The following is a 27,407-nucleotide window of genomic DNA, read 5'->3' on the forward strand; positions in this document are numbered from 1 at the left end:
TCTGAAGAAAGTCTCATCTGTTGGTTCTTCCTCATATGGTTGGCCCACAGCAGATACCAACTACAACGTCACCCACATTGGTCTGCCCACTAATCCTGCTCCATCAGCTCTCATCTGGCTCATCACCTGTCACTAGGCAGAGCCCCATGCTTTCCTGCTCCTCGCCCACATACTGGGCAACTTCCCCTCCTCGCTCACCTGCCCCATCCATTTTAAAGAGCCTGCATCCATCCATGGCCACACTCCAGTGGTGTGAGCTATCTGACTGTGTCTCTGGCCACTCAGTGAGATTACAGCTCAGGAATTGCCCGCAGACTCCTAATTCCTCCTGTTAGCTCTTTCTTCTTCCCTGTTTCCCCCCTCCCAAGTTCTTCCCTTTGGTCATCCTCAAACTCTGTCAGATGAGAAACTCACCTCTGTTTTCCCTTTGCCCACTGGCCCTGGCTTTTCTTGCCTGGTGCCCTCCTTTGGTGTTTCTGGGATGGCTGCATTGGGAATTCTTACCTTGGTCAGCAAGTCCATTAAACTAGTACCTCCTTTTATTATCTGTTGTGTCCTGCAATTCCTCATGCTGTCCTCTTGTTAGAGGCACCACAGGACAGGGTGAGCCACCTACACGCACACATTAGCAGCTGACACAATGAAGCTTCCATTCCTGGGAACCTTGAGAAACTTTGGGATTCGGCCAATGGAAAACTCACCAAGTTTTACAAGGAGAAGTGGCCAGTCCTGAATCAGGGACAGAATAACTACTCCATGTATCAGGGCAAGCTTGGAGCTGACTGGCGGAGGACTGACCCTAAGGAGAAGGCCATAGTCACTACAAGGGATGCTATAGGAACCAGTAGAGCATGCTGACAATGAATAAGGCCAGATGAGTATGGGGCTGAATTAGGAGGAGTGTGGTCACCCAGACAAGGGGAGTTACCTCCCTCCTTGTCTCAGCACATCTGGAGTAATGTGTCCTTGTGTGGGGCTTCATGTTCTGCAGGAGTGGTGAGGAACCGGAGAAGGTCCAGAGGATGTTTGCCAAGATGAGGTGAAGGCGCTGAATCATACGACTTGTGTGAAGAGACTGAGGGACCTGGACTGTTTTGGCCTTGTGGTGTACAGGCCCAGGGCAATGTTTTAGTAGCCTGCAACTGCTTGAATAGTGGTTTCAGAGAGGATGAAGCTTTTCATTGTAGAGGAAACAGCACGAGAAAGGAAAAGCTTTGGATACTGAGACTGGGCATGATGAGAAATGAAATGTCACTTGAAGGATAGCGCTGTGGTGCAATGGGTCACTGGGGGTGGTGGTGTTTGTGATCAGCCCATGGCTTTCTGTTTCAGAGAGATATCGGTACAGGTGGGGACGTGTGAGTGTGAGAGCAAGGTAGGGGAGTGGACAGCATGTCTACAGCCTGCAGGGAAACAGGCATAGGACAGCAGTGGACATTCTGTGATGGAGATGGGAGATGATACCCGTACAAGAACTGTTTTAGACAGAGAGATAGGAAGGGATAGATATAAACACAATGAAGGAGCCAATTAAAGAGTTAATTTGACTTCTGAAAGATGGGGCCAGTTTCTAACTCGTTGAAGCTCAAAGCAGCAACCAGACCGTTTGCAAGGTATTCGAATGAACAAAGAGCAAGGGGAGAAGGAAATCTGGACAGCAATGGGAAGGGCAAATGTCCAGATACATCTGCGGAAAAGATGACCTTAGACATGGTCATTTAATCAGGAGAGGTAGGAACACCTGAAAGATGAGAGAGATTAAATACACAGCATAACAGAATGGCCGTAATGCAAGTACAGGAGATCAATATTTTTTCTCCTATGATTAATGCACTTCCTGCAAATCCCCATTCTGGCATGGTGAGAAAACACTGCCATTATATTAAAAGTACTCAATTGTTTCAGCTGATGAAATGTGCTCATTTTTTTTTTTTTTTTTCCCCACTTTGCAGATTTGTTCAGCTTTCTAGACAGACCTTGTTTGTCTGACCATAAAACATCCACAGCCACTTTTAAAGGCCTCAGTGTACCTGAGGTGTTTGCCTGGGGCTGGCAGGTAGCAGATAGGACATGTGGGAGACCAGAGCCCCTCAGGATCTGCAGGTAGGAGCTGAGCAGGTAGTTCCCAGGGCATCCATAGTGACAGGAGGATGTCTGTGTCCCTGTAGCTGAAGACATGCGTGTCCTACATCCAACCCCAGTTCTGGAAAAACCTTTCTTTTTTGAATAAAAAAGAGAAAAAAAAGAACAAGGACACAAGTTCCCTCCAAAGTCTAATATATTAAAACAAATGAAAGCAAAAGCACAAAAAAAATATGAAACATTTTCTTTGCTTTGTATCTTTGTGTTTTGTTCTTTGTTTTATTTTTATTGACATATTCTAAACATTTTTCTTTTCAGGGTAGCAGCATTTCAAAAAAGGTCATTTTTGTGTCTTGCCCAGAGCCCTGCACCCTCAAGGCAGTTCCTGCCCAGGACTGTTGATGATACCTCTCAGTCTTTGCAGAGAGTCACACTGTGATATCGACCTCTCTTCGCTGGCTTAGATGTTAGTTTAGGTGGTCACATACAGCACAGAAAGACTCTTGCCCCATAAACATTTGCTCTGTTGTTATCAGACAGAGGGCATGACATCATAGGATCAGTTCAAGTTGGAAGGGACCTCAGGGGTTCTGCAGTCCAACCTGCCAGAACAAAAGGGTCAGACCCCAGGTTGTTCAAGGCTTGATCCAGTCAGAGTTTGAAAACTTCCAAGGACGGAGTCTGCAGAGCATCTCTGGGTGATCTGCTCCAGTGCTTGGCTCAGCTCATGGTGAAATAGACTTTCCTTATCTCCAGGCTTAATCTTTCACTTGCCACCCACTGTCTTTTGTCCTCCTGCCACACACCATGGTGAAGAGCCTGTCTCTCTATTCTCCATAATGTCCTTGTAGGTACTGGCAGGCTGCAATGAGGTCCCTTTCAGCCTTGCTTTCTCCAGGCTGGACTAGCTCAGCTCCCTGAGCCTCTTCTCATGGGAAAGGTGCTCCAGACCCTGGCCATCTTGGAGGTCCCTTGCTTCAAGCACTGAACCCAGCAGGAGGATGGAGATGGCCAAACAGGAATATTGGGGTGTGCTGCCACTGCTGGAAATGGCCAGTGAGAAAGGCTGGGGGGTCACAAATGCCCTGGGTCACCTTCCCACACTGTCCATGCCACCAAAGGCACAGACCAGCCTCCTCTCTCCTGTGTCTGAAGGTCTCAGCTCCCTTCCAAAAGCCCTGGCTCTGCACCACCAACCCCCTGGTGTGAGTCCCCACCATGCATGGTCAGACAGCTCAGCTAACTTGAGTGTGTTCCTCTTCCGAGCACTTTTCAGACAAGCCCAGTCCCTCTCTGCCTCTCCCCATCACTTCCTGCCCCCCCTCCATCTCTCCCCTGCCCAGCCCACAAAAACAGACCATTCTGGGATGACCCCATGGCAATGCCCATTGATGGGTGCTGCAAAGCTCTGCACACACAACCCTCGCAGCCCCAGCCCCTCTGAAGGTCCCAGGATCTCCTGCGGGGCAGAGAGGTGTCTCAGCCTCCCCACCAGTCCCAGGGCTGAGGGCCAGCCATGGCATGAGGAGACAGAGGTCAGTGTCTCTCTGTGTCCCCTGCACCTGTCTCCAAGACATCCTTATTGTCCACTGCCAGCAAGCCCCTCTGTGTCAGCCCCTCTCCCAGGGAAAGACCCCTGGCCCAGGGGCTCCTCAGGCTGTTCCAGCTTCCCCAGCAAGAGAGAAGCCTGCCCCGAGCTGATGCATTCAGATGTAGGTTTCTCTTGGTCATTTATTTCCCCCTGGAAGCACAGAGTTGCTCCTTTGCTCTTCTCCAGGGATGTCCCTGTGCCCATGGAACCTTTCACCAGGGAAGCAGGTCTGTGCTGGCCTGACTGGCCATTCCTACCCATTCCCTGTGCTCTCCATAGGCCCCAAGCTGTTGGCACTTCTCTGCAGAGTGAGCGGGCTGTGGTGCCTGAAAGCAATGGGGTGATAGTCCCAGGCAGATCCCTGTTAATCATTCACCACCTCTGGGGGAACTGGGCACCCACAGGTGAAGCTGAGCCCAGGCCCATTCTCTAACACATTGCCCCATGCTCTCCTCCTCTCAGCACAGCAACACAGTGGCCTTGTGGGGGCAATTTCTTCAGCCTGACCTCAGCTTCGGGAGAAGAGCCCAACCTCCAGACACCAGCGTTGAAGAAATCCCCTTTTATTACAGAGATGGGACATGGGAGGGCAGCTGTACCATTGTGCCAGGCACACGTGAACAGGAGTCTGGGTCGGACAGGCTGGTTTCATGCCTCCGCTGAAGTGAGGTGGATGCAGACATTCCTGGACAAACATCATTATCACAGATAAAATGCCCAAAGCACAGGAGATTCCCCAGATGAATTTGAAATCACTTCTGAAGAGACATGGGCAGGTTAATGCTGCTGAGAGACAGCTGATTGGATCACCTTCTTCAATGTGTCTTTAAGCTCCTGGTTCCTCATGCTGTAGATGAGAGGGTTCACTGCTGGAGGCACCACTGAGTACAGAACTGCCATCACCACATCCAGGGATGGGGAGGAGATGGAGGGGGATTTCAGGTAGGCACACATAGCAGCTTAAAAGGTGTCCATAAAATCAGTTTTCTAATGGCAACCTTGAGCTCCTTGTTCCTCATGCTGTAGATGATGGGGTTCACTGCTGGAGGTACCACTGAATACAGAACTACCACCACAAGATCAAGGGGTGGGGAAGAGATAGCGGGGGGCTTCAGGTAGGAGAATGATGCTGTGCTAACAAACAGGGAGACCACAACCAGGTGAGGGAGGCACGTGGAAAAGGCTTTGTGCCGTCCTTGCTCAGAGGGGATCCTCAGCACGGCCCTGAAGATCCGCACATAGGACACCACAATGAAAACAAAACACATAATTTCCACAAAGACACTAACCACAATAAGCCCAACTTCCCTGCGGTAGGAGTGTGAGCAGGAGAGCCTGAGGATCTGGGGGATTTCACAGAAGAACTGGTCCACGACATTGCCTTGGCAAAGTGGTAGTGAAAATGTATTGGCCGTGTGCACTGCAGAAGTGAGTAAAGCACCACCCCAGGCAGCTGCTGCCATGTGGACACAAGCTCTGCTGTCCAGGAGGGTCCCGTAGTGCAGGGGTTTGCAGATGGCAACGTAGCGGTCGTAGGCCATGACTGTGAGAAGAAAATATTCCCCTACAATTGAGAAGGGAAAGAAAAAGACCTGTGCAGCACATCCCAAGAAGGAGATGGCCCTGGTGTCCCAGAGGGAGTTGGCCATGGCTTTGGGGACAGTGGTGGAGATGGAGCCCAGGTCAAGGAGGGAGAGATTGAGGAGGAAGAAGTACACGGGGGTGTGGAGGTGGTGGTCGCAGGCTATGGTGGTTATGATGAGACTATTGCTCAGGAGGGCAGCCAGGTAGATGCCCAGGAAGAGACAGAAGTGCAAGAACTGCAGCTCCCGCGTGTCTGCAAATGCCAGGAGGAGGAAGTGGGTGATGGAGTTGTTGTTGTTGGACATTTTTTTCCTCTGGGCCTGGGGACCTGTGCAAGGAGGGAAAGTCATTGACAAGTTAGAGGAGACCTTTCTGAGCAAAACCAAACCGATTTCCTACAGACCCTCCCCTGGCTACACACCCTGCCCCCCATTTTCCTTTTCTAGGAGACCTTCCTTCAGCTCCATGGCTGAAGCTCTGGTTTGGTAGAGGTGTCAGCCCTGCTCTGCAGTAGTGAGTTCATGGGAATGGTGGAAGCAGGGGCCAGTCCTGGTGTTTAACTTTGTCAGATGAAACCACCCCTAAGGCAGAAGGGCTTGTCAGCATCTGCACTCCATTTTCTAAGGAATGAGGATGGCAGAAGGCAGGTTTTAAAGTTTCTTTTTAAAAAAGTTCCGTCATCTTATTCCGTCATCTTATTTTGGGATGTCAGAACCCCTCAGTATTTCTGCTGCACTTGGGGAGAACTGAGTGAATCCTGCAAGGCAAGAGGATTGCCCGTGGCTTAGTGTAGAGCAAGGGGAGCTGGTCTGTCCCTCAGTCCCAGACTCCCTGGGCTTGCACCTTTCTGAGACTGAAGGAGACCACACTGCGATGTTTCCTTGATAAGCCAGCAGACGCTGCTGAGAGCAGAGGGATCCACAGCAGACACTAAATGTCTCACCCTTATTCAAGGTCTCAACACCCCAATTCTAGCCCAGGACACTTATGCCTCATTTCACCAACCCAACAGCATTTCTTTGGTCATAGCATCTCTGTGCTTATCCGTGGGGCTTTCAGATAACACAAAGATGCTATGGGATAGGGTTGCATCCTGGAGGGCAGCTCACACCTGGGAAGAACACCCCAAGAAGGTACATTAAGTGTTTTCATGATGGTATCTCACTAAGGGAAAACCAGCTCATTTCCCAGCCCCACCAATTCTATTGCCCAGATCTCCACAGGTGACAGGAAAGCTGGGACACTTGTTCCCATGGACACACCTGCAGGAAAGGACCCACAAGATCAGTGTGTGACTCTGCAGCTGAAACTCCCATCCCCAGAGCGCCTGACTGCAAATCCAAAATAACAACAGGAATAACACAGACAAGTGGAGAAACAAGGAGATACAGTGAGGGTCTGGCTGAGAGAGGCCAGGGCAGAGGCAGCTGGGCCCTCAGGACAGAGTTACCCTTACCCAGCTGAGCACGCCACCTCCCAGACTCTACCATTGCTGGGCAGCTGCTCTCAGCCCCTGTGCTCTGCAGAGGGAAGAGGGAACGTGGCTGGAGAGCTGCACCACAGCTCTGCTGGAGCTGTGCCTGCAGAGGAGGGGGTTCACGTCTTGGACGCAATGGCCCTGAGGGCAGAGGCTTTGGTGGGTGGGAGAGGAGGCCAGGGGACTTGCTCAGAGGAAGGGGTCTGCACTGGAGGGGATCACACAGTTTTCTGAATTCTCCCTCCCACAACATTTCTGGTTTAAAGTTTCCTCTCATTCCCTGATCATATCTCTGCTGCCTGGAGATTCTCACCCCGGGAGGTGTTTCCCTATGCCATGTCTTTCCCTTGTCAGTGCTCACAGACCCCATCACAACCTCTGTGCACTCACCTTGGCCCTACAGAAACCTGTCTGTTTGCAGGGCATGGGCTGGGCGCATGTTCCTGTTTGCATGTTTAAAAGGGCAGGTCAAAACAACCCTGGTGGGTCCAGCAAAGGTGATGCTGGTGCTGTCCACAGGAAGGAGTGGCTGAAGGCACTTTAGGAGGCTCTCAGCAGACCTACTGATCACTCAAAGTTACAGCTCAGTTGTCTCAATGACCAGTCTTGACAGGTGTTTTTAGATTTCTCTTTCCCACCTCCACCCCTTTCCTGTCCCCCACCCTCAGAGCAGCAAACTGAAAACACAGTCTCAGGAAATCTCTTTATCTTATAATAAATTCTACCTTGACCTTCCTCTTGAAACATCGCCTTGGAAGTTTCCTAGTGGTGATCTGGAGCTCTGAGCAGCCCTGACCCACACAGCACCCTCTCGACAGCAGGAAGACCCTGTCCTGCCCTGCCAGGGGCTGCTCCTTCCACTCACAGCTTCTCCCCACAGCTCCATGAAGAGCTCCCCAGGCAGGCTGAGTGCTGACCCTGGCAGGCAGCAGAGTCCCTGCCCCAGCACACAGCCCCCTGAGGTGCAGGGACCCTGCCCGGTAGGATAGCCCTGGGAACCCCTGGCTGCACACCTCTACAGTCATCCCCAGCAGAAGGCATCCATCATGCCCTGTCCCTCTGACAGTGCAGCAGGAGATCCCTGCTCAGGAGCATGTTCTTCTGCTCTACAACAGATAAACTGCGAGAGTCTTCCTGACAGATCCTGTAAGCCGTGGGAGGTACCAGCTTTAGAGGTCCCTCCAGGATCTGCACCTGCATTGTCCTGCACCCAGAGACTTACCGTGTTAAGGACTGTGAAGATTTCTCCCCTAGTGAGCTCTCACCATCCTCAGACTGCCTTTAACCTCTCTCTGCCTCACTCCTCTCCCCTCAGTGCCTGCAGGCAGTGCCCTCAGCCCTGCTGTGCTTTGCAGAGGAGCTGCTCCTGGACAGAGCTGTCTCTGCAGTGCTCCCTGATTGCCTTGGGCTCCCTCCATCCCATGAGCCCAGCCCAGCTCAGCAGCAGCAAAACAGCCCAAGGTGTCACTTGCTCTGCCCCCTCTGGGCTCCCTTGATTTGTCCCTGGGACTCATGAGGAACCTGCTGTGAAACAGGCTGAAGGAATCACTGATGTGCCCTCCCTCAGCTGGGGAGGGACACTGAGTTTCAGCAGTGGCATTTCTCCTATCAGGAAAAGAGTTAGGTCGAAAAATCACCTTTTCTTGACCCATCTTTAGACAGGACAGCCAGACAGGGACAGGCAGAGCTCTTCTTTATCCCTGCTGAGGGAAGAGAGTCAGCTGAGTCAATGGAGGCATCTCATCCTGGGTTTGTGGTCCTGGGGCTTGAAGGGGACTCAGCTCCCTCTGAAGAACACACAAGCCTACAAGAGGTGGGATTCCTCTTGCCTCACTTCAGGTGTGCATTAAATAGGCACCTGCATGTGAGCTCCTTGTCTCAGCTCCCATGCTAATTACTGGAGGTGGAGGCCAGGAGTGAGCTGTTCAGGTGCAAATGTCTCATGATGTTTAAGGTGTCAGGAGTGGTTGAAGTTATGGGCAGGTACCTGCAAACTCAAATGGAGCAGTTCCTAGAGACAGGACAGCATCTGTGGGCATCCTCTGGGAATTTCCTTTGGCCACCTGAAATGCCAGCTGATGCCCAAAATAAGGGCAACTGAACCTGTCCCTTCTCATTAAGTTCAGGGCAGTTTATAGAGTTATCAATTTGAATGATTTGAGTCGTGTGCCATAGGGAGAGCTCAGCCTCTCTCTTCTTCTTCTGCTATATTTACTAGATTGCCACTGATGACGTAGGCAGTTGTTCCATGTTCGTCCCCACATTGCCTTACAGAATTCAGGGTATCTACTCAATTTCATGTTCAAAACCAGGCCCACGGAGCTACGTGAGATGCCAGAGCCGGCAGGGACAGCACAGGACCTACAGGAAAGCAATTCCCATTCAGGGTCGGTGCATGACAGGCACCAAGACAGCGTGACAGAGAGTACGATCTGGTGCCTGTGTGTCATTGACGGTTGGCATCAGTCAGAGACATCAGTCATCAGGTGCCATAAGAGAGGCAAGTCCTGTCCCTTCTCTACATGGTAGCTGCAGGCTTTGTGTGAACACAGAGCACATCACACTGGGGTCTTTACTCACTCCCTTGATTCAATAAAGGAACAGCCAGTCACTTTAACAGTGTGCCTGGGTACATCTTGTCTTCAAAGACAGCATCCTCTAGGCACAGCAATGGTTCATCTCAAAACTCAATTGAAACTCAAAAGGGAATTCAAGGGCACCAAGATGAGCTGTTGCTACTTCTGGAACAGCTAAAGGAGGCTCAGAAATTCTGTGGGACCACTGCTAAATTTCGAAGAGTAGGTGCAGAGATATCTGAGATACTCTATGTTCTCTTTGCCTCAGTTACCACCAGCAAGGTCTCCCAGGCCTTTGTGCTTTGAGGCAGGACTCTGGAGGGGAAAAAGCAGCCATGGGTGGGGATCATGACAGGGGTTACTTGAGCAAACTGCACCTTTACCAGTCCCTGGGGCCATAAGGGCTGTATCCAATGATGCTGAGAGAGGTATTCACCAGGAGGTGCTGGACTGTTATGATCCCAGGAAGAAAGGCACTCAGACTCCGTGAGGTATCATTCAGAATGCTGTTCATTAGTGCTAGCACTGTAAGGAGAGAATCATATAGCTAATCTTATGTCCCTTTAGATGGTGGGAACCCCAGGTGGTGTAACATTGAATGGGCCTCCAACCTACATGTAGCACGCCATAGAAGAGAGCGTCCTGGTTTGGACATTCAAGCTACTGCAGGATTTTCTTACAAGGAAATGACACTATTTATCATTTCTGCAGTCAAACAGAAACGACGTTCTCATGAGAACTTCTTGCTGCACTGTCAGACACAGGCAAAGTCATGCAAGTGGCATGATGGCCAGTATGGATTGGGAGCTGCCTGCAGGCTCCTCTGTGACAGAAAGCTGCTGAGGTTGTCCTGTGGCCAAGGGATCTGTCCAGCACAGCACAGCACATCCGTGAAGATCACACTGTACATGTAGCACAGAACAGCCCAGTACTAACTGCTCAAGTTTCCCTGTGAGGAGGCTGTCCTCCACCCTGGTGCCACAGATGAGGTGCTGCAGCCCAAATGCACACTTCCAGGTAGAGCTGTAGGTCCATTGCTTGTCACAGAACTGTGACATTTTTGGATCAAAAGAGTAGAATAGAATTGCATAGCATAGGCTAGACTAGACTAGACTAGACTAGACTAGAACAGAACAGAGCAGAACAGAGTAGAATAGTTCAGTTGGAAGGGATTTACAACCATCATCTAATCCAACTGCCTGACCACTTCAGGGCTGACCTAAAGTTAAAGCATGTTGTTAAGGGCATTGTCCAAAGGCCTCTTAAACACTGACAGGCTTGGGGCATGGACCACCTCTCCAGGAAGCCTGTTCCACTGTTTGGCCACCCTCCTGGTAAAGAAATGCTTCCCTATGTCAAGTCTGAACCTCCCATGACAGATGCAGCTTTGAACTGTTCCCATGCATCCTGTCACTGGATACCAGGGAGAAGAGCTCAGCACCTTCCTCTCCACTTCGCCTCCTCAGGAAGCTGTAGAGTGATGAGGTTACCCCTTAGCCTCCTTTTCTCCAAACTAGGTAAACGCAGAGTCCTAAACCCCTCCTCAAAGGACATGCCTTCCAGCCCTTTCACCAGCTTTGTTGCCCTCCTCTGGATGCATTCAAGAAGCACACACAGAAATCAAGGTGAAGCCACACCAACACTAACTACAGTGGGATAATCCTCTCTTTTGACCAGCTGGTTATACTGTGTTTGATGCACCCCAGGATGCGGTTTGCCCTCTTAGCTGCCAGGGCACACTGCTGGCTCCTGTCGACCAGCCTGCTGTTGACCAGCACCCCCAGATCCCTTTCTGCAGAGCTCTTCTTCAGCCACTCCTCTCCCAGTTTATACTTATGTCTGTCATTACTCCATCCCAGGTACAGAATCTGGCTTTTGTTCTTGTTAAACTTCATGCCATTGATGATTGCCCAATGCTCCAGTCTACCTCGATTCCTCTGCAAGGCCTCTCGTCCCTTTGAGAGAGTCAACAGCACCTCCTGGTTGAGTATCATCAGCAAACTTGCTAAGGGTGCATTCAACTGCTGCATCCAGATCATTGATAAAAATTTTCACAGAACTGGCCCTAGAATTGATCCCTGAGGAACACCGCTGGTGACTGGTCGCCAGCCAGATGTAGCCCCATTCAGCACAAGCCTGAAGAGCCCTGCTCTTCAGCCAGTTCCTCACCCAGGGCACCGTGAACCTGCTCATCCCACAGTTGGACAAGTCGTCCAGAAGGATGCTGTGAGGGACAGTATCAAATGCCTTACTAAAATCCAGAAAAACTACATCCACTGCCTTCCCTTCATCTACAGGATGGGTGACCTTATGGTAGAAAGATATCAAATGAGTTAGACTGGCCTTTCCCTTTGAGAACCCATGTTGACTGTGCCTGATGATTGCATTGTCCTTTCAATGCCTTTCAGTAGTATCCAGTATGATCTTCTCCATAATTTTTCCAGGTGCTGAGGTTAGACTAACAGGTCTGTAGTTTCCTGGGTCTTCTCTCACACCCTTCATGTACATTGGAAGAACACTGGCTAGCTTCTAGTCATCAGGGACCTCCCCAGACTCCCAAGATCTTTGGTAGATGATTGAGAGGGGTCCTGCTGTAACATCCGCTGAGCCCCTGCTCTGAGCTCCCTTTCTAATCAGCATGGAGGGTGACACTCACAGAAAAGAGCGTGTGGCATTTGAGGTGCCAGGGGTGGTCCAAGACATGTACAGGTGTCGGCTAGCCTGACAGAAATTTGAGGGACCCATATCCTTCCCCTGCGTCAACACTAGAGGTGAGTGGGCCTCCACTGAATGAAGGTGACATGAAACACTCTCCAGACTCCCCTCCCCATGCTGCTGAGTCCCTGCTGCTTCCTCTGGGCCTGCAGAGGCCTTGTTTGCCTGTGGATACACCAATTCAGTTTTTTCTGTCAGGTGACTCCATCTTGGGTGATCTCTCACTTTGTGGGGCTCCATTCAGTACCCACCCCAGGCACTCGCTCCCCTTGGAGAGCCCGGGGGTTCTCCAGGAAGCTCCAGTTTCCCCTTGAGAACAAAGATGTCTGCCATGTCTTATATGTGACAGCCTTGGGTATGTCACTCAGTGACCAGCCATTGCTTCCACTGTCACTAGATGCTGATCACAGAATCACAGAATCACAGAATGTTAGGGATTGGAAGGGACCTCGAAAGATCATCTAGTCCAATCCCCCTGCCGGAGCAGGATTGCCTAGATCATATCACACAGGAACGCGTCCAGGCGGGTTTTGAATGTCTCCAGAGAAGGAGACTCCACAACCTCTCTGGGCAGCCTGTTCCAGTGTTCGGTCACCCTCACCGTAAAGAAGTTTTTCCTCATATTTATGTGGAACCTCCTGTGTTCCAGCTTGCACCCATTGCCCCTTGTCCTGTCAAGGGATGTCACTGAGAAGAGCCTGGCTCCATCCTCATGACACTTGCCCTTTACATATTTATAAACATTAATGAGGTCACCCCTCAGTCTCCTCTTCTCTAAGCTAAAGAGACCCAGCTCCCTCAGCCTCTCCTCATAAGGAGTTCTGATGAGTGAGTTCTAAAGCCAGTCCTCAATCTCTAACAGGTCAGTGTGACTGAGAGGTTTTTGTTCATGCAGCTGTGCGGAACCCTGAGGAACAGTCCTTTTGGGGATGCGATTCCTCAAGCCTACTCCAGACAACAGCATTGGAAGGAAAGACCAATGTTTGTTCATGGCACAGAGGAGATCCCATTTTATTACAGAGATGCTGAGAGAGGTTCAGCTCTGACCTGGCATTAGACACCATTAGAGAGGCTCTAGATAAGAGATAGTGGGTTAGTGTCTCTGTAGAAGTGGAAGGAATTCAAACATATCTGTAGGAACATTTTAACAAAAAAATAAGAATAAAAATAATGATGAAGAGAACAAAAAAAGTTCAGGACTAGTGCAGAATATCCTGTGAGTCATTTGTGGAAGGGTATGGGAAATTTATTGCTGCCTAAAAGGTGTCCATAAAATCAGTTTCCTAATGGTGTTCTTGAGTTCCTGGTTCCTCATGCTGTAAATGAGGGGGTTCAGAGCTGGAGGCACCATCGAGTACAGAACTGCCAGCACAAGATCAAGGGATGGGGAGGAGGTGATGGGGGGCTTCAGGTAGGAAAACGATGCTGTGCTAACAAAGAGGGAGACCACAGCCAGGTGAGGGAGGCAGGTGGAAAAGGCTTTGTGCCGTCCTTGCTCAGAGGGGATCCTCAGCACAGCCCTGAAGATCCGCACATAGGACACCACAATGAAAACAAAACACCGTAAGTCCACAAAGACACTAACCACAATAAGCCCAACTTCCCTGCGGTAGGAGTGTGAGCAGGAGAGTTTGAGTATTTGTGGGATTTCACAGAAGAACTGGTCCACAACGTTGCCTTGGCAGAGGGGTAGTGAAAATGTATTGGCCGTGTGCAGCAGAGCATTGAGCAAACCACTGCCCCAGGCAGCTGCTGCCATTTTGGCACAAGTCCAGCTGCCCATTAGGGTCCTGTAGTGCAGGGGTTGACAGATGGCAACGCAGCGGTCGTAGGCCATCACGGTGAGAAGATACAATTCTGCTGTCATCAAAAAGACAAACAGAAAGACCTGAGCAGCACAGCTTTGGTAGGAGATGGCCCTGGTGTCCCAGAGGGAATTGGCCATAGCTTTGGGGACAGTGGTGGAGATGAAGGCCAGGTCAAGAAGGGAGAGGTTGAGGAGGAAGAAGTACATGGGGCTGTGGAGGTGGTGGTCACAGGCTACAGCGGTGATGATGAGTCCATTTCCCAGGAGGGCAGCCAGGTAGATGCCCAGGAAGAGCCAGAAGTGCAAGAGCTGCAGCTCCCTCGTGTCTGCAAACACCAGCAAGAAGAACTCGGCGATGGAGCTGCTGTTGGACATTTGCTGCCTCTGGACATGGATGACTGACACAGAAGGAAAAGGCAGTGACAAGTGTGAAGAGACTTTGAGTAAAACCTGTGCCATTGCTTTGTAGATCCCCCCGCCCGCCCTGCAACATAACCACTCTTTTTTCTTTCTCTGGGGGAAACCTTCGTTCAGCCTCCTGACTTGAGCTTCATTTTCTGCAGCTAAGTGTGCTGTGATGGGCAGGGCCTCTGCCCGTGGCTTCTTGAGAAGTCAGCCCTGCCCAGTGCAGTGGGTACATGGGAATGTGGTGGGGGGAGGAGGGGCTGGGTTTGATATTTGATAGGTTGAATTAACCAGATGAAATCACTTCTCATTTAGAAGGGTTTGTCAGACTCTGCATGCCCAGTCCTAAGGAATGTGGATAGCAGAGAGCAGTTGTAGGCAATCGTTTTTTCCTCCTCTCCCATCATACCCTTTGAGTGTTCTCTGAAATCAGAAATCCTGAGCACTTCTGCTGCACTCAGAGCGACCAGCTGTGAGACCTGGGAAGCAACAGAATTCACTGTGGCCTAGTGCAGAGTGAAGGGAACTGGTCGAGCCTGTTCCCAGCTGTTCTATGCTTGCAACTTTCTGAGCTGGAGGGGGATCGCACCCCCATGTTACTCTGAAAAGACCCCAGGCACTGCTGAGAGCAGAAGGATCCACTGCAGACAACGAAATGTCTCACTCTTTCTCAAGGTCTCAGCACCCCACTTCTAGTCAAGGACACACATGGCTCATTTCACCAACCCAACAGCATTTCCTGGGTTGTAGCATCTCTGCACTTCTCCATGGGTCTGTCAGATAACAGGAAGATGCTATAGGACAGCTCTACATACTTGAGGACAGCTCACAGCTGGGAAGAACACCCCAAGAAGATAGTCAAATGTCCTAATGATGGTATCTCATTAAGGGAGAGTAAACTCAATCCCCAGACCCACAGACTGCATTCCCCACAGCCCCAAATATCAGAGGAAAGCTGGGACACCTCTTTTTCATGGACACACCGGCACGGGAGGACCCACAAGATCAGTGTGTGACTCTGCAGTTGAAACTTCCATCCCCAGAGAGCCTGACAGCAAGAAAAATACAGCAATAGGAATAACACAGACAAGTGGAGAAACAAGGAAAAATACAGTGAGGGTCTGGCCGAGAGAGGCCAGGGAAGAGGCAGCTGGGCCCTCAGGACAGTGTTACCCTGACCCAGCTGAGCACGCCACCTCCCAGACACCACCATTGCCGGGCAGCTGCTGTCAGCCCCTGTGGTGTGCAGAGGGAAGTGGGCACGTGGCTGGAGAGCTGCACCACGGCTCTGCTGGAGCTCTGGCTGCAGAGAAGGGGGTTCACGCCTTGGACCCCACAGCCCTGAGGGCAGAGGCTTTGGTAGGTGGGTGAGAGGAGGCAAGGGGGCTTGATCAGAGGAAGGGGTCTGCATCAGAGGAGTTTTCTGAATTCTCCCTCCTATGTTATTTCTGGGTTTAGTTTCCTCTTATTCCCTGATCTTATCCCTGATCATATCTCTGCTGCCTGGAGATTTTTCTCCTGAGAGCTGGTTCCCTGTCCCATGTCTGTTTCCAGGGCATGGGCTGGGCACATGTTTCTGTTTGCAGGTTTAAAAGGGCAGGTCAGAACAACCCTGATGGGTCCTGCAAAGGTGATGCTGGTGCTGCCCATAGAAAGAGGAGTAGGTGAAGGCACTTTTGGAGGCTCCCTTGTTCAAACTTGAAAGCTCCTTCTCCATTTCTCCACCCCCACACACAGGAGTATGAAACTAAAACCACAGACCCTGGAAATCCCTTCTTACCTTTATAATAATCCCTACCTTGACCATCCTTTTAAAATGTACCCTTGAAGATGTCCTGGGGTTGACCTGGAGCTGTGAGCAGCCCTGCCCCATGTAGCACCCTCTTGACAGCAGGAGGACCCTGTCCTGCTGGAGGTGGCTCTTTCCAGTCAGAGCTTCTTACTGTAGAGCTGTGGGGAGCTCCCTGGGCAGGCTGAGAGCTGACCCTGGCAGGCAGCAGGGTCCCTGCCCCAGCACACAGCCCCCTGGGGCACAGGGACCCTGCTCTGAAGGCCAGCCCTTGGAACCCCTGGGTGCACACCCAGCTTCACACCCTTGCAGCCTTCCCAAGGATTCCTGTTCCTGTGCCAGCACAGCAGTGGTCCCTGCCCTGTAGCAGAGCCTCCTTCTCTGCACTAGAGAGACTGGGAGAGTTGTACTTACAGATCCTGTAAGCTGGGGGCTGTGCCAGCTTTAGGAGATCCCTCCAGGATCTGCACCTGCATTGCCTAGCAGCCAGAGACTGACTGTGTTAAGGACTGTAAAGACCTCACCCGCAGTGAACTCTCAGCACCCTCCCACCCCAGACTGCCTTTAAACCTCTCCCTGCCTCACTCCTCTCCCCTCAGTGCCTGAAGTCAGTGCCTTCAACCTTGCTGCACTTGGTAGATGCTGCTCCTGGGCAGAGCGGTCTCTCTGCAGCTCTGCCTGGTTGCCATGAGCTCCCTCCATCCCATGAGCCCAGCCCAGCTCAGCAGCAGTAAAACAGCCCAAGGTGTCACTTGCTCTACCCCTCTGGGCTCTCTTGATATGTCCCTGGGGCTCCAGGGGATCCTACGGTGAAACAGGCTGAAGGAATCACTGATATTCTGTCCCTCGGCTGGGAAGAGACACTTTGTTTCAACAGTGGCATTTCTCCTATCAGGAAAAGATTTGGGCATGTGAGTCACCTTTCCTTGTCTCATAATTAGACACCCACATAGTGACAGGCAGACATCTCCTTTACCCCTGCAGAGGGAAGGAATTCAGCTGGGTCAATCAAGGTATCTCATCCTGAGTTTGTAGACCCAGGGCTAGAAGGAGACTCAACTCCCTCCCATGAACACCACAAATCCACAAGAGCTGGAATTGCTCTTGCCTCACTTCAGGTATGCACAAAATAGGCTCCTGCATGAGAGATCCTTGGCTCTGCTCCCACGCTGCTTACTGGAGGCCAGGAGTGAGCTGTTCAGACACAAACATCTGGTGACATTTAAAAAGCTGGTGGTGGTCCACGGTACGTGGAGCTAACTGCAAGACCTTATGGAGCAGTTCTGAGAGACAGGATAGCATCTGGGGTGTCATCTTGGAGGCTGGTGGGAAATGTCTTTGGCCAGGTGAAATGACAGAGGGTGCCCAGATTTCGGAGGACTGAAATTGTCCCATTATTTTCTGGGCAGCCTATGCAGGGATTCGTCTGACCAAATGGAGTCATGTACCATAAGGAGAGCTCAGTTTCTCTCTGTCTTTTCCATCAGCTGAGTTTACTCGATCTCCATGACAGTGATCTCATGAACATCCCCACACTGCCTAATCAAACTTAGGGCAGTTACTCCATTTAACGCCAAGCACAGGCCTACAGTTACGTGAGGTCACAAGGCTCTCACGCACAGCTACACGCAGTTGGCTGGGACAGCAGTGGTCCGATACAGGTAAGCAACCTCCATTCAGAGTGTGTGACAGACACCCTGGACAGCACTGCAGACATGTTCGGTGCCTTTGTGCAAGCCACTGATTGCCACCACTGCACTGTGGCAAGGTCTGTCCCTTCTCTATCCAATAGATGTAGGGCAGTCCAGGAACACAAGGCACATCACACCGGGGTCTCCACTCATGTGCCTACCTTCTCAGACTGGTTTTTTTTCTCTCCACCAACCATTACTCATCTCCTTGATGATACAGTCAAGGAACAGACCAACCATTTTCACAGTGGGCCTGTCAGCAGCACCTTGTTGTTCACGGAGGTCAGCAACACCTCTGCCAAATGCCTTCCGGGGCAGCAGAGGTACCACGGAGAGCAAACCCGTTTCTTGCCAGGGCTGCCCTTCCCAGCCCTGTTTCTCTCTGTCCCTGCTGTCCGCAGGGTTTGCTCACTCTCTTGGCATCCAATGTTGTAGAAGTTCTCATGAATTAAGCAAATAAGAATCAATAGAGATGAAATAGAATTAAGAATAGAATAATTAATATATCTCTATCTGAATAAACACAGGTGGGTTTTCACAATCCATGAATATTGTTCTCAAAGCTCCTTGTGTCATCCTGACCTATGACTGAACAAATCATCAGTCAAAGCTTAATGAGTAGCTAAGCAGTATTAATTTCTGATGATTCTAGTAAAAGGGATGTATGGTTAACCTTTTTTTTTTTACCTTAAAAGAATAAAGAATACTTAGAAATAAGGATTAATAGATATAAGGTTCTAAATAGACTTTAACTATGTTAGGTTAATATTTAGGAGACGTTGGCAGTGAAAACCAGACTCTGGTCAACCGGGATCAAGACGGGACTCTGATCACAGCAAGAACATCAAGGATGGGGTGTTGACCAAAGCCGAAGTGGAACCAGAAGATAAAGATCAGCTGACCAATGGAGAGGAATGGACTTTTGTGGACACTTGACAAATGAAGAAAGAGGAATTGAAATAGTGGAATTTTATCAGAAGTTCATGAGAAGTTTGTGATGTAATTATTAGTTTCTATATAAACTGATAGTGCATTTGAGTCAGGTACCATTCACTGCGGTGGTGGTCCAACTCTGAGTTGCTTCAATAAAGAATCAACAAACCTAGAGACTGGGACTCCGCCAATTTTCTGTAACATCCAATTTCAGCTTTATGTTTCCATCTGCTGAATCCTCTGTCATGTCTCTGCTCGGATCCACACAGTCCAATAAACTTGGTTGTCCCTCTCCTCTACCTGGCTGGAGGCAGGGCCCCTCAAATCAAGGAATGGGTTCATGTGGCTCATGTGGATTAGGCCTTCATTCCCCTTATTGATGGCTGGTACATAGGGCTCTGAGGCCCATCTACCCTGACTGGATGGCTGCTCACTGGAAACTGGAGTAGCCATCCTCTTAGAAAAACTCTCTCTGGTATTTCTTTTACCTTGCAACGCACGTACTCGTGCGTCCCATCTCCTCATGTCCTCTCCATAATCACACAGGGAAAAACCACAGGGTACCTCGCGGTGTGTTCTGCTTCCCTTGAGCCAGTCTTATAGGAGGGAGTCTTCTCTTAATGGCTGCAGTGTGGGCCCATGCAAGTGGAGAGTAGGATCTATTCTCCATCCTGGACACTTTGGCAAACACTTTTTCATATAACTTCTCAGATTTCTCAGTCAGTTTTTCCACAGCCAAGACGCAGACCTGCACTGGAGAAGAAAGACTGTCTTCATACTGCCACATTTTGTTAGTCACCTCTCCCACAGTTAGTAGCTCTTCATCTCCTCCCCAGATCAACACCGTCAATGTGTGGGCATATGTCGATGGTGCACTCTGCAGAAACTTCCGCAACACAAGTTGGTTACATTGCACTTCATGAGGATCTACAATTGTCTGTGGGTCACTATAAATCATCTCTCGCACAGCAAATTCTCTCAGATACTTGATACCTTTATCCATAGTAGTTCATTTGCTTGGGCAGCATAGAATATCGCCCTTAAAGGGATACCTGCTCTTTATGGCTGACAAGAGTCGCCTCCAGAGGCTGAGAATGTTTGTCTTTTTCCCAAGCACCTTATCAATAGCCCCGTCTCTGGCCAAGGATCCCAACTGTCTGGTTTCTCCACCCTCCAAGTCCAGGCTATTGGCCCCATTATCCCAGCATCTGAGCAACCAGATAGCAATTGGCTCCCCTTCATGACGGCTAAAGTCTTCTTATATTTCGCAGCTCCTTCAGGGATAAGGAGTGGACAGTTACCTCTGCTTCTGACTCTGCCTCCTGTGATGGCTCTGCTTGAGAAGGACCCTCACCTCCATTCCTGCCTTCCTCTCACTACACGAGCTCATTTCCTTTGGTATTTCTTCCTGGTTACAGGGCCAATTGATACCAGCAGGGGTTGGGTCTCTGGTCCATCTGCAGTGCTTTGTAATGGGGTTGTAGTAGCCATAAATCACCTGCATCTGCCCTGAGCACCAATAGCGGATACGTGTAGAATGGCTGTGGCAGACAATGAGGCTGGTGTACCTGCAGTGCCAATCGTCGAGGCTAAAGTAACTACAGGGCCCCTTGTCAGAGTTGGAGTGACTGTAGAATCTGTCATCAGGGCTGGTGTAACTGCAGTGCCTGTTGTCAGAGTTGGAGTGGTTGCAGTATCTGTCATTGGAACTGGTGTAGCTGCAGTGCCCATTGTTGGGGGTAGAGTAGATGCAGTGGCTGTCACAGGGCTGCAGTGGTTGTGGTGCATATTACCAGGGTTTGAGTAGATGCAGTGGCCGTCTTGGGGGTTACAGTGGCTGTGGTACATGCTGCTGGAGTTTGAGTAGATGCAGTGGCCATCAGAGGGTTTACAGGAGCTGCAGTGCACGTTGCCGCAGCAGCACTCATTGTAGGAGTTGAGATGGCTACATAACGCCTACACCTGCACCGATATTTAATTTTATACCACACCTGAAACGCATTCAGGAAAATCGATAATAGGAACATGCCATTTAGATAGCCCCAACCATATCCGAAATTCTCAAAATCCAGCAGAATGAGGTTGGCAGAAAAGGGAAGAGTACTATTTCCCAAAAGAAAACCGAAAGTGTAATTATTAACAAAGTCTGCTAGATGGCGCCTGGAGTACGCAGATGAAGTCGCTGCCACTGATTCGTGGTTAAAGCTGCCCATCATTGTGTCATAGAAATAAGAGATGGGAGTGCTAATGGCCCAGTTTATCACGGCGTAGGTTGGTATCAAACCCCATAGCAAAATGATGCATTTGGACCAGCACCCAGAACTGATAAACCACACATAAACACTACCACTAAGTAAGCAATAACGCAGCGCACACAGCAGGGAAGGCAGCATTGCAACACTCAACTCTGAACAAAGCTCTAAAAGGACACGATATAACACTGCGCTCAACCACGACATGATGTGAGCTGTCTGGTTTAATTTCCAACACCTGGAGACTCTCAAAGGAAGAAATCTGATACTCTCTCGACTGAGCTATCTGGGTCTCCTCCCGCCAGAGCCAGGATTTGAACTATTCAGGCAACCTGTCAGAGCCCCTCTCGTGCCCCATGTTGGGCGCCAATAAATCTGTCAAAGTTTAAAGCTGGGCTGGGTGTTAAACGAATGGCAGGTGTTCTGTATTAATACTTTCCTTCCCCCCAGAAGGAAAAGGAAAAAAGGGAGAGAGACTTATTAGTTGGAAAGTTAAACCAGTTCTAATAAACAATAACAATGAAAAAAAGTATGATAATAATAATAATAATAATAATAATAAATATCTAGAAAAGCAAGATTGAGCTCCTCTGCCCTGGTGAGGCCGCATCTGGAATATTGTGTCCAGTTCTGGGCCCCTCAGTTCAAGAAGGACAGGGAACTGCTAGAGAGAGTCCAGCGCAGAGCCACGAAGATGATTAAGGGAGTGGAACATCTCCCTTATGAGGATAGGCTGAGGGAGCTGGGTCTCTTTAGCTTAGAGAAGAGGAGACTGAGGGGTGACCTCATTAATGTTTATAAATATGTAAAGGGCAAGTGTCATGAGGATGGAGCCAGGCTCTTCTCAGTGACATCCCTTGACAGGACAAGGGGCAATGGGTGCAAGCTGGAACACAGGAGCTTCCACATAAATATGAGGAAAAACTTCTTTCCGGTGAGGGTGACCGAACACTGGAACAGGCTGCCCAGAGAGGTTGTGGAGTCTCCTTCTCTGGAGACATTCAAAACCCGCCTGGACGCGTTCCTGTGTGATATGGCCTAGGCAATCCTGCTCCGGCAGTGGGATTGGACTAGATGATCTTTCGAGGTCCCTTCCAATCCCTAACATTCTGTGATTCTGTGATTCTGTGAAAAACTAGCCCAGCGTGGCTTTTTTCTTTTTCAACCCAACTGTATATGCAGAATTGAAGTGTGTTTCCAGATATGGAGCAGCTTTTCCGAATGTCTGCTCCAAGAGGGAAATAACTCAGCCTGCAACGGAAAATGGGTGAAGCTGTGTTGCTTCAGAGTGTATTTGGCAGGCATACAATACAAAAAGGTTGTGCAGGTGAAAGAAACGGGGAAACTGCCCATCCAATGGAGCTCTGCAGAAGGAGGGTGGAGCCATATGATACGTGAGGCGATAGAAGTGGGATCAGCACATAGAGAAGGCTTTTGTAAGGAAGGCTGTGCAAGGGAGTACCCTGACTTCACCCAACAAAAACCAGAGACCAGGCAGTGTGCTGAAGGGATGGGGAGAAGTGTTGTGGGTTAAAAGAGTGTGGATGAGAGAAGCTTGGAGGGATTTGGAGTGCAGAGATTTGAGGCAGTCCTTTCAGATCTGATCAGGCTGAGCTTCGGCTCCAGGATAAAATAAAGGTGCTCTCAAGGACGTTTTGGAATGAGTGGTACTATCACTAGTAGCAGGAAGAGGACAGTGCTTCTAAGGGAACTGCTTCTTATTCTTGATGATGAACTAAAACTCTTTCATTTCCTTCCTGACAGTTATTCTCACTTGTCAAAGTAGGTATAATTTTTTCAGTAGTTAGCCTCTGGCATGAAGTTCTTGGAACAGTGTTTTTTCTCTCACTGCTACCTCGTTGTTATCATTTAAAGATTACACCTCTTGGGAAGAACTGCTGCTAAATCATGCCTGCTCCATGTTTTTTTTGCCTATTTTCGTCAACAGGAGGAGGTAGAGCAGGGGAGTTGTTTCATTTTTATCCTAGGAGACCAAGGGACAGATCCCAGATTAGTGCAAAGGAACAAAGAAAGGCAAAATTGTCATGTGGCATGCAGATACAGCACCACTACCTGCACTTCCAACCCCTGAACTCATAACTGAGATGAATAGTGCCCGGATGCTCTGAGCTCCCTTCATCTGACCCGTGTTTCAGCATGTAAAATGAAAATAACCTAGTCAAAAAGAGTCTTTTGATTCTATTCACAAACCAAAACCCTGCTTGTGTCAGGAGACAGGCCCATACACCTAAAGAAGAAGCAGGCTTTGCTGGACAAAAAGCTTAGGTGTCCCCAGGAAACTCAGGAGGCATGACATATCGGTTCCTGGGAGCTCATCAAAGGCCTTGTCTCTGCTTCTGCAATGGTGGATTCAATGCCCAGCTCATGTGTAGACTCTGTACATGGATGCCGACATTGATGGAGCAACCTGCTCTGAAAGGATTAACAGGGTAGGCTGTACTTTTTGGAGGGTGTTAGGATAATAAAACTGAAGAAGTTGGGCGGTGGGGGGCGGGCGACAAAAAGGAAAGTAAAGAATGTGGTCAGGGCTGTTTCGGGGCACCTGTGCAGCAGCCCTGTACCTGATGTGAAGTACTTTTGTGGTCAGGGAGAACCTGACAGCTTTCCCTAATTCGAAAACATGAAGGGGAAGGAATGGCAGCATCATTCAGGCTGTAAGGGACCTCGGGAGGTTTCTTGACCAGCCTCCTGCTCAAAGCAGGCTCAGGCCTGAATACTCAGGCCTTTAGTCAAACAAGTCTTGATCACATTCCAGGACAGTCATGGTGCACACTCCCTGGGAAACAGCTTCCAGCACTTGACTATGCTTATACTGGAAAAGCTTCTCCCTCTATCTAGCCTGACCCTCTCTTGTTTCAGCCCATTGCCTCTTGTCCTTGTCTTGTGCCATAGACATGAGCCTGGTTTGGTCTTCCTGTGAACTGTGCAGTGCTGCACATGTTCCCCTCAAGATCTTCTTTTCTCCAGGCTTTACAAGCCCAGCTCTCTAAGCCTCTTCTCATAGGACACATTCACCCACCCTGACCATCTTGGTGGTCTTCCACTGAACTGGCTCCAGTTTGTCAAGGACTCTCTGGCTTTGTGGGATGTCAAAACCTAGGAAAAAAAAACAAATATGGTTTAAAAAGTGCTGAGCAGACTGGCTGTGCTCCTGCTTACACAGTGCAGGATGCTGTTGGCCTTCTCTGCTGGTGGCTCATGTCTTTCCTAATGTAAGCCAAGGACCACCAGAGCCTTTCCCACAGAGCTGCAACCTACCTAGGCAGTCCCTGGCCTATGTCATTGCATGGGCTTAATCCACCTCAAGGACACAACGTACTGGATATCATGAGGTTCCTATTGGCCCATTACTCCACCTTGCCTTTGTCCTTTGGGGTGGCAGCCCTGCCCTCCACTTTAGTGTCTACTCTCCTTAATGTGATATTTTCTACAAATGGTATGAAAAAGCACTCTCTCGTCTCCTCTGGGTCATGAAAAACACATTAAACAGGGCACGTTGTGGTATAGACCCCTGCAGTACCCTACTAACTACAGGCCTCCAGGCAGAGCACCACACATGGACCATGTCCCTCCAAGGTTGACCGTCTGCCTCACTTTTTACCCACCTACTTATCCACCAATGCAGATCACCATATCCTATCAAGAATATTGCAGAGGATGATGTTGAAAGCCTTGCTGACTTCCAGGTAAAAGACCACCACTGCTCTCCCCACATCCAGCAATCCTGTCCCTTCCTCACAGAAAGCAAAGAGGATGGCCAGGAACAATCTACCCTGGGTAAATCCAGTCACCTTCTCCTTCAGACACACAGAAATGGGATCTGACTGGACGCACTCTGGGGTACAGCCTTTACTCCCCCTGCTCATCCAGTGGCCATTTTTGAAAGGAGCATGCAACGTTTCAGTGCTGCCAGTCGTCAAGGAGTTCCCCCTGTCTCCACGACCTTTCAAAGCAGATGGAGCGTCGCCTTACCATGACATTGGCCTGCTCTCTCAGCTCACTGGGATGCCGCCCCTCCTGGCCTATACACTGGTAAGGATTGTGATAGTTCAAGTGACCCCTGACTTGATCCCCATCCACTGCTGGTTGTTTTTCTCTAGATTCCTGCCACTAGTCACAGAGGTCTGGGAGACCATGCTGGGGAAGACGGAGGCAAAGAGGACATGGAGAATCTCACATCTATTCCTTACTAAACTCACACAGTATCTTTGTTTCTTCTTTCACTGTTCAGAAGTAGTAAGAGCTGGTTGTGGTGCCCTTGAGTTGCCTTTCAGGTTTAGAATGAGTTTCAATGTGGACTACTGCTGTGCTTGGAAGGATGCTGTCCTTGAAGAGGAGCTATACTACGCTCCGCCACCATGTCTTGGCAGTTTATTCCATCAGTGTCACAGCTCTGACTCCAACAGTAACAGCTCCAGCTCCTCCTGTCTGTGGCCCTGGCTGAGGGTCTTGCCATACATTTTGAGCTGAAGCACTTCAGCTGTGGCACCAGGCAAGCTCATACTTGCCATAAGGAAACCCATTACCAAGTGTCCAAGACCCCATATGTGCAAAGGCTTTGCCTCAGAGCAGAGACATGGCATGGACAAAAGAATTCTGAATGTCATTCTGTCCCTAGGACTACAAAACTAGAAGGAAATGCCTAAATTCACTCAAGTGAAGCCATGGCCCTGGATTGCAGAAATTACGTCCCTGCCTGTGACCTTCCAGGTGTCCTGTCTAATGATGGAACAAAAAAAAAAGGTGATTCTCCGAACTCTTTTCCCAGTAGGAGAAATGACACAGCTGGAAATGAGTGTCTCTCCCCAGCTGAGGGAGGGAACATCAGTGATTGCTTCAGCCTGTTTCACAGCAGGTTCCCCTGGAGCCCCAGGGACAAATCAAGAGAGCCCAGAGGGGGCAGAGAAAGTGCTGCCTTGGGCTGGTCCTCTGCTGCTGAGCTGGGCCACACTCATGGGAAGGAGGGAACTCATGGCAAGAAGGCAGAGCTGCAGAGAGACAGCTCTGCCCAGGAGCAGCTCCTCTGCAAAGCACAGCAGGGCTGAGGTCACTGCCTGCAGTCACCAAAGGGAGAGGAGCAAGGCAGGGAAAGCTTAAAGCCTGTCTTGAGAGGGAGGATGCTGAGAGCTCACTGTGGGAGGGATCTTCACAATCATCTGCATGGTAAGTCTCTGAGTGCAGAACAATGCAGCTGGTGTTCCTGGAGAGCTATGCAAAAGCTGGAACATCCCACAGCATATCTAATCTTTCATGAGGACTCTCACAGGTTCTCTAGTGTAGAGGAGGACTATGTGCTCCAGAGCAGGGATTCCCTGCTCCACCATCAGAAGGGACAGGGCATGATGGCTGCCTTCTCTCAGGGATGACTCCATGGTTTTGAAGGTAGGTGTGCAGCCAGAGGTGCCCCAGCTGTCCTTCAGAGCGGGGTCCCTTCACCCCATGGGGCTGTGTGCCAAGGCAGGGGCTCTGCTGCCTGCCAGGGTCAGCACTCAGCCTGCCCGGGGAGCTCCCCACGGTGCTGTGGGGAGAAGCTGTGGCGGGAGGAGTGACCCCCAGTGAGGTAGGTTCCTTCTGCTGTTGAGAGGGTGCTGCGTGGGTCAGGGCTGCTCACAGCTCCAGATCACATCCAGGACATTTGCAGATGATCCTTTTGAAACAGAATGTCAAGGAACTATTTACCTGAAAGGGAAAAATCTGTGCTTTGAGTTTTTGCCTCTTGATTTTCCGAGTGGGCAGGGAGAGATGAGTGTTTCTCCATTGTGCAGAATTCTCGGAGACCCCATTTGTTGTTCGGACTTTTCTAAGCTGTTCATTAGCCCCCGCACACACAGAGATGTCCCTGGGCAGCGCCCTGCTGCCAGAAGGTGTCTGCAGGGCAGAGCTGAGCACACACAGCAGATAGGATGGGGTCTGTGAGCACGAAGAGAGAGGAGACATGGGGACAGAGAAACAGGTCCTGGCCAAGACAAGCTCCAGGCAGCAGAGACATGGGCAGGAAGGAAGAGAGGACTGCTCCCAGAAATGCCATGGGAGGAGGGATTCAGGCATCTCCCTGCCATCGCCTGCAGTGCAGATGTTTTCCCCTGAGCAACTGCCTGGTCTCCTCACTTGCACAATAGAGCCTCTGCCCTTAATGTAATGGGAACGTGGTCATGAGTTGCCTTCCCAGCAGCCTGACCACCAAAGAGGAGAAATGCTCCAGTGTCTGACTGTCTCCCCCTTCTTCCTCCCTTGGAAGGGACACTTTGGCATCTTCTCCTCTTCTCCCTGCTGCTGTTGTTCTTACTGTTACATGCACTTGTGATGGGGGGTGAGGATTCAAGTGCAGCTCTGAGACCAATGCTGTGTGTACAGTCATGCATATATGTCCATGGAGGAAAAGCATCTAGCTCACACCCTATTAACTTCTGGTGCTCTGGGTACTGCAGTGTGTGTGGCTGGTAATGATCTCAGCCTCCTTTCAGGACACCTCACATTTAGGACA

General features: G+C 50.1%; 2 protein-coding genes across 2 annotated transcripts; both read right to left on the reverse strand.

Moving 5' to 3' along the window:
• Positions 1-4,611: 4,611 nt before the first annotated feature.
• LOC137677074 (olfactory receptor 14A16-like) lies at positions 4,612-5,724 on the reverse strand. Its single transcript, XM_068424257.1, has 2 exons — positions 5,679-5,724; positions 4,612-5,585 (listed from the first exon to the last, which is right to left on the reverse strand). The coding sequence occupies exons 1-2, from the start codon at positions 5,722-5,724 to the stop codon at positions 4,612-4,614; spliced, it is 1,020 nt and encodes a 339-aa protein (XP_068280358.1).
• Positions 5,725-13,271: 7,547 nt separating this feature from the next.
• On the reverse strand, positions 13,272-14,207 carry LOC137677075 (olfactory receptor 14J1-like). Its single transcript, XM_068424258.1, has one exon. The coding sequence runs from the start codon at positions 14,205-14,207 to the stop codon at positions 13,272-13,274; it is 936 nt and encodes a 311-aa protein (XP_068280359.1).
• Positions 14,208-27,407: the final 13,200 nt, after the last annotated feature.

The sequence above is a fragment of the Nyctibius grandis genome, assembly GCF_013368605.1.
Source record: "Nyctibius grandis isolate bNycGra1 chromosome 34 unlocalized genomic scaffold, bNycGra1.pri SUPER_34_unloc_4, whole genome shotgun sequence".
Classification (NCBI taxonomy): Eukaryota; Metazoa; Chordata; class Aves; order Nyctibiiformes; family Nyctibiidae; genus Nyctibius; species Nyctibius grandis.